The sequence below is a fragment of the Montipora capricornis genome, chromosome 6 (assembly GCF_036669925.1).
Source record: "Montipora capricornis isolate CH-2021 chromosome 6, ASM3666992v2, whole genome shotgun sequence".
NCBI lineage: Eukaryota > Metazoa > Cnidaria > Anthozoa > Scleractinia > Acroporidae > Montipora > Montipora capricornis.
This window is the reverse complement of record NC_090888.1, coordinates 64,965,435-64,972,934: the sequence shown is the minus strand read 5'-3', so window position 1 is coordinate 64,972,934 and position 7,500 is coordinate 64,965,435. Positions and strand designations below refer to the sequence as shown.

The window sequence follows — 7,500 nt, the reverse complement described above, 5'->3', positions numbered from 1 at the left end:
GTCACATGAAGAAAGGTGGTAGTGCGCATGCCTCAGGTCAGGCATCCAGGATAGTCCCGTATTGTATACTTGCTGTCAGCGACATCAAATACAATCAAATGATAGTTTTTGAGGGAAAACCGAAGAACTCGTAGAAACCTATCGGAGCAGAGCGGAGAACCAACAAATTCAACCCGCATAGGCATCGAATCCTGGAATCGACCCCATAACATCGGTAAAAGGTAAACACTCTCACTACAATGACTGCGTTAACCTTGTTCCCTTAAAAATATATGACCGCTAGTCATGGCAAGGAAATAGCAAACAACTGCCACAGGTGAATTCTAGTCTAGTTTAATTCAAACCTTGATCCAGCATCGACTCATTTCTGTGTTATTTAACAGGATGGTGGAGCAAGCATTGCACTTGCTGTTTCTGTCTACGAAATTGTCTCCAGTGATACGTCGGAACTCGAGGTTGGTCGTAAGGGATCATTTTATGGCTAAATGGCTAACTTAGATTGGGGAATTTCAGTTTCGATCGCACAATTCGGATCTTTGGTATTCCAATCGAAGCTTTAAATTTTGTCCACTGAGATCCGCAACGGGGAAGATTTACCCCGCTAAATTTTTTTTCACTTTTTTACCAAAACTCATCGACCGAAGATCTAAATCAGTTTAAGGGGAAAAAATAATCGAACACGCCCTATATTTTTGCTTTTAAGAGGCTTGTTATACTAGTAAGACGCTTATACAACGGCTTTCCTAAGTGAGTGAAGCGCGGCAAGCAAAAATGAACGTTTATAGCCATGAAGTGGTTGCGCGCAACAGTTCGTCTATAGAGGAGCAAACACGTATCGCAATTTGAACATAAATAGTTTGGTTAAGTATATTTTCCTGGTAAAATAAACATATCTTGTTCATTTTTGCGTCTGTCTTGAGCTTTTGATGATGATATTTAACATCGCGTTTGCGGCGAAAGGCAAAGAAGCTTCTTTGATTTTCATTAATTTCTAGCCTCTTTGCAGTACAGAGAAACTCCTCGAAAGGGAGATGTGAGTTATAAGAGAATTTTCATGCTTTTACGATAAGAAGCATCCTTCTGTTTGCCGCCGTTTGTCGTTTCACGTAAACGAAGTCTGTACGTTTCACGAGATACGTCAAGTATCATTTAACCTTGACTGCCAGGACTTATCGCGGTACCTCCTCACAATTTTAATGAGTTGTCAGTCAGACAGGAATTGACAACGACGAATGTTATCATCACGACTACCCAACAAAGAAATCCATGGTACTAGTTAGGAAAAGGAACGTTTCAATCGTGGCAATGAAAGGATTAACCCATGACAGAGTTGGCGAGAGGCATGGGTCTGTTTCTAATTTTACATCGTAACCCGGCTAAAGCAGCTTTTGTGAAGATTCCCCGGTACTGATGAGACTGTAGACTCTCTGGAAATTCGCTTTTTTACCAACCCATGGTATAGTTTATTTTGGAGGGTTCTTGGAATAAAGACAATTGCTGTCCAGTTAAGAGAATCATCGCAGAGTACCAAAAGTAAACACAACCTGTCACTTTCGGTTCGGTTGGTCCAAAGAACTGCTTGTTCCCCTAATTTACGAAGCTTTTTTGACACTTGAAAAGGGAAATGTCTACGCGAAAATAGTAAAATGTATATGCTCTTGAAGGAAAGGTTCATTTTTATAAACGAAGAATATTTGAGACAACAAGGGAAGTTGATGGACAACGTCCTTAATTCTTCCGGTTAGCACTCGTTGCTTTAAAACGCGATGGCTTAAGATCCCCAATGTGTCGCCGATGATTTACCCATGGCACCACAGGCGAAGGACCTTTGTCACCCACTTTCCTCAAATAATGATGATGATGATGATGATGATGATGATGATAATAATAATGATAATAATGCGTAGGTTTTTTAACGTTTCAGTGCTCCAGATCTGGCATACATCTTTACACTTACGTCAGATAAAAGATATAAGGCTTATAGTTTGTTTATTATTAGCAGTTGTAAATTTAGGCTTAACGGTTTTGTGATTTGCTGCAGTTTTCGACTGGTTATGATTCATTCAGTTTCATTCGGTTTCATTCAGTTTCATTATTTTCGTTTTGCAGAGCCTGAAGTCAAAAATTGAGAACGCTTTGCATCACTACCGCTGACCAGGAGGGATAAAGCACGGGCATGACTGCTGGACTGGCAAGACTCAACATTTGAATTACTGTAGTGGTGTTTCAGATAGAGAGAATAATATACTAATTCCCTTTTTGATTTTCAAATTATTTAGTAGCTTGAGGTAAAGGGTATTTTTACATATCGTATAGTGCTTATACCTTAGACAAGAAACTCTGGGCCATTATTGAAGCGCGCTTGGGTAAAAATCCGCTTTTTGTGTTGAAAACGGCAAGCTCGTATCTCGAACAAAACGGCAATGGCTAGTCACGTGACTGGAAGATCCATGGTAATATATTTCAATTATGTAGTCTTCAAATTAGGTTCCATTTCCACCAACTGTATTATTTGATAATTACTTTCGTGGTATCTTTATTCAAAGAGCTTGAAGCGGATGGCATTACAAAAAAAATTAATAATAGTTAGGATAGTACTTTTTTTATTTTAGAGTTATTTTATATGCAAGTCGTTTAAGGAATCATATAAAACAGTTTTTTGCATACGTTGAATTAAGACACGTTAATGTGCAGCAGTGACAATTTTTGAGCGACACAATCTTAAAATCTCTGGATATGGAAGGCGGAGATTGTTTAGTATTACTTTCTGGGCCTTTCAGATCTTGTCAGGTTTTATTAGTACGATCGATCGGTATAGTTCATTTAGATTTCGTTGATGTTGGAGTAGAATTCTTCATCAACATTTATGCAACTTAGCTTCAAGATTCAATTGTACAAAACGAGCTTTAGAAAAAAATCATCAGTTTTCAGGACGCTGTTTTACATTATATACCTTATTCCAAAATGGCCGCCATTTAAATATTCTTTTGTTATGTTATTGTTGTGGCCGCTGATTTATACGCATACAAATTGGCCCTTGATGCCTCGTTCTTAAGCTTAAAATTCAAAAGAATATTTTATCTTGAACGAGGCAACAAGGGCCAGTTTGTATGCGTATAAATCAGCGGCCATTTTGGAATAAGGTGTATATTGTATTGTAATGAACTTCTAGTGTTTTCCCTTTTAATGAAACCAAAAAAGCAAAGTGAATGGTTTGCTTGTTATTAAACCGTATTAGCATTCAACTATTCACGCATTCAGTTGTGAGATTTCCCTTGCAGAAGGGAAAATAATCATTGAAAAAGGACTTTTTCATAGATGGCAATAAAGTATTGTCTACTTGAAAGTTTCACATCTCTCTGCGGTCAACGTGATCAATAAATTCTCTTTTACTCTTCGCCGAAGATATTAATCCTCTACATAGAGCATACATCCGCCTCTTTAACATTTCTTGAAACAAGTTAAAGTACTTAAGTTTGACTAATGTCAAGACTAACTTAGGAACTTCTGCTGTGGGACCTTTTGTAGAGCACAAATATGTGTTTTTCACAGTTAAGAATTCCCGCCTTCAATCGATTAACCATGGCTTACTTTTCTTGGTGTCTTACGATGGTTTTGGTAGCGGTATGAAGACTTTCTTTCCTGGTTCCTTAAACTCTTTGAGAGATTTCGGCAATTTATGGTCATTTATCTGGATACTGTGAGTCCGATTTACATCAACAGTGTTAAGTACTAACCATTCTACCTCCTTTTTAGAAACCAATTCCACAGACTTTTTTTTCTTCTTTCCTTCACTATCGCTTTAATACCTCACTCATAGATTTCATTTCAGTACATCGAAATGTTTGTCTGAGTCTACCCGGGGGGCTCATGTGACAAAGTCTATTTTTAGTAATAGTGCAAAGCGCTGTTGGCAACAGGACTTCGTGTCGTCTAATTTGGTCTCTAATCATACTTGTGATTAAAGAAATCGGACTCCCGCTACACGGTCGACCGATTTTGTTAATCACTCGTATGATTACAGACCAAATTGGACTCCAATCAGTTCTGTTACCATTATAAATCAACCCATAACAAGAAATCGTGTTCTCGTCACCTGGTATAGTTGGCCAAAAATCCAGTATACCACTTTTTAAACTGACCTAAAATTTCTCGCACGGCATATTGTGTTGCTGCAATAAGCGCTTAAATAAGATAGGTTTGTTTGATACAAACAAACGCTTCCTCCTAGCTTTGTTTTGTGCGTTTCTTGTCTTTTTTTACAGCTCGCGCTGATTGCCTGGGTCTAAACTGTACTGCTGCATAGTTGAGTGAAACACCTGAAAGTCTCCTATTATTTTTTCGTTCACCTGCTTCGTAACTATTATGAACTCACGTTTATATTATTTTACTATTTCTTTTTTTCATTTACCCCCTACACTATCATAAGATCTGACTTACCAAATTATTTCGCTTTCACTCTAGTCAGGCTTTTATTGACTTTAGCCCTAAATTTCTTGGCTTCCAAATTACGTTTTTTAGAGAAATTTGATGAACTGTACATATAGATTGCCAATCATGATCAGTGATTTTTTATTAAACCCTCAGTGATTTTGAACCCTCTGTTCAGTTATTTAACAAACTCAAATGGATACCTTTCTTCGAGAATGCTAAATTAGCCAAGTGTTGTATCATATACAAGCGTTTGCAAGGTCGCGTGCCTCGTTATCTTACTAACTTATTAGTACTTACCGGTGAGACTCATTCACGGCAAACTAGATATGCTAAATTTAATATAGCCTGCCCTCGAGTTAATCGAAATACAGAAGGTGGTAGAACATTTACTGTGACTGCTTGTCGGGAATGGAATAAGCTACCTCTTCAAATGAGGAAAGCAGAGACTCTCGAGACTTTCAAAAATTCTCTTTGGAATAGGATTTTTAAAGATCAGCAATCTTTAAATCATTTCTCTATATAAGTATTGTGGGTCACTGTGCTGCATGCTAATAATTGTTTCATAGTTTTATTACATTTTGCTAATTTTATCATAAGCTCTGATTTTTACCTATTTTAACTATTTTGATCTTGTAATGAGGGCCTCTAGTTTATTAGCATTTAGATGCTATTTTGAGCTACCCTCGATAAATAAAGACTTCACTCACTCACTCACTATTTCCGCTTCAACTGCAAGCAATGTCGTTTTTCAGGATATAAAGAAAAACACTTTTTAGTTCAACTTCTAAAGAATTAAAGAACGTGAAATAATTTGTCCGACGTCTTCAAGAAGAAAGTGTCATACATATGTCCAGATATTCGATATTCTTGGCGAAATCGCATTTCTTGGTGACATAATTTGCTCATTAAAATCCTGGGCCTCTAAGATTTGTTTATTGATCCTATTCTCTTGATTTGCATTTCTTGTTCCATCACAACTCAGTCTAATTTCCGGGCTTTGAATATGAAAGCACATCCCACGGTGTGATTTTAAGTAGCCTTTAGCGAACGTTTTCTCACAACCCACACATTTCTTTGGTCTTTCCTCGACAAAGAACTCCATTATCTCAATTAATCCCATTACAATAGCCAGAAAATTCTTTGCCAGCAATACTGATACCTCCAAGTGAAATCCGTGCCACAAGATAAGCCTCAAGACTAAAAAAGGCACGTTGACAAAACACATGAAACTACAGATGTAAATAAGCTTGAAGGAAATGGAAGAAACTTCTCCACTGTCGTAAAACTTATTGAATTTCAGCTCAAACAAGGCAAAGGTGGGCAGAAAAAAATTCAAGGAGGAAAATGCCAAAATGGCATTTTCTAACGTGATTGTAATTTTTTCTTTGGCAAAGAGGTATTCTAGCATTTCCACGCTGTCGAACAAATCGAGAGCCACTGCTGCTGTTAATTTCTCCAAGTAGTATTTCCTTCGTGAAAGAGATTTTACATCGTGATGCGAGAATATCAGAAATAAAAACAACATTGGCGTTATAGATAAATTCATTTTGAACGTATTTTGCCCCAAGGCAGGTTTTTCATCATCAAAGAGTGAGACTTTGGTCTTGAATAACGTAACCACTTTGGGTACGAAAAGTACAGCATAAACAATCCACGCGATGTAAACTATCTTCATGCTGTCTTTAGCCTTCGTGTGTGCAATCCGCGAACTTCGGTGCGATGTCCACATGAGCGAGAGCCAGGTAGACAATGAAATGGCGTCTGTTACGATCCATGCGAAACACCAAGATGAGGTTCGCTCTAAAATCAGGTAATAATCCAGAATTGCACCTTGCAAAACGAGCAAACTAATGGCCAAAACTCGGGCAAAAACCCGGCGCAAAATGGCTGTTCTTCTTGTCATAAATAACGATTGAAGTTGTGTTGAACTCGGGCAAGCTTTCCTATAAAACGCTTTCAAGCTAGTATTAGTCAGTCGCCGTTCAACTAACAGTTATGAATGCTGCGGACAATGACTTCCTTTCCAAAGTACTACTTCTTTGTGGCAGCCTCAAAACATGATCTAGAATTACACTGAAATTCCTATTTTTCAGTGCAGATACTCATGAATGATGAATTTCTGTGATTTACTGTAAACTTTTGATGATTATGCTTTTAGCGAAAATTGCTTCTAGACTTTTTGCTTCGCCTTTCAGAGACAACAAGCGATTTCCAATCACGCTTCTGTCAATAATTAATTAGTAAGTAATTAATTTTTTTTTACTCTGTATTTAATTGAAGGTAGAATAGACAGCAGGCAATCGCGTGAAAATCAGTTAATTAATAAAAGAATTAGACTATTTTTGGAAGCCTCCAGCGAGTTGATTCAAACTATGTAACTATTCAGCTTGTTACGTTTTTCAGAATAAAAACTAGCGGTAAAAAACGACGTTTCGGTCTTCCTGAGATCATTTTCAAGTTGTAGAAAAAGCGAATGAATTGTACATATGTAAGTACTAATTAGGGCGCGAGAAGGTTCAACGATAAAATATGTAAGTACAATACGAATTCGCACTCTTGAGTGCATCATGGGTAAACAGGGCAAGATGGAGAGAAATTCAAAGGTTTGTGGGGAAAGTTCAAAACAATGAAAAGTATTCATGATATGCATTTTTGGGGTTTTTTATTTTCCAGAACAGAAGATGTGCTCAAATGTGTGGCAGACGAAATTTGGAGAGAATGGCTATCGTAGAAATTATTTTATTAAACAAAGTTTCTGCCATACATTTCCTGTAATTCCAAAGGCACAAAATTACAGAGAATGTGTTGGGACAAAAAAGCAATATTTTGGAATTACAAAGAATAGATATTAAGTCCAGTTCATCTCGCTTGTGAACTTGGACTTATTTGTTTAGTTTATGAAGGCGAAAGTGAAATAAAGTAGAGTCATGTACAGTTTATTTTGCTTTGAATTTCCGTACAAACCTTTGAATTTCCCGCCATGTCGCCCTGATTACCCATCATGCCCTCAAGACCGTGAACTGTTCTCTTATTCACTGAAGTGGGAGTAAATATCCACGTGGCATT

The 7,500-nt window shown here is 37.4% G+C and overlaps 2 protein-coding genes across 2 annotated transcripts in view; one reads left to right on the top strand and one right to left on the bottom strand.

Moving 5' to 3' along the window:
• Nucleotides 1-3,346, top strand: part of LOC138052893 (intermembrane lipid transfer protein VPS13C-like) — a 126,760-nt gene extending 123,414 nt beyond the window's left edge. Inside the window, exons 114-115 of the mRNA XM_068899488.1 lie at nucleotides 384-455; nucleotides 2,110-3,346. Coding sequence (XP_068755589.1) covers nucleotides 384-455; nucleotides 2,110-2,154 — 117 coding nt within the window. The 3' untranslated portion in view covers nucleotides 2,155-3,346. The remainder of the gene's footprint in view (nucleotides 1-383; nucleotides 456-2,109) is intronic.
• Nucleotides 3,347-5,154: 1,808 nt separating this feature from the next.
• On the bottom strand, nucleotides 5,155-7,204 carry LOC138052894 (transmembrane protein 121B-like). Its single transcript, XM_068899489.1, has one exon. It carries the CDS (start codon nucleotides 6,335-6,337, stop codon nucleotides 5,273-5,275), a length of 1,065 nt encoding a protein of 354 aa, XP_068755590.1. The 5' UTR covers nucleotides 6,338-7,204; the 3' UTR covers nucleotides 5,155-5,272.
• Nucleotides 7,205-7,500: the final 296 nt, after the last annotated feature.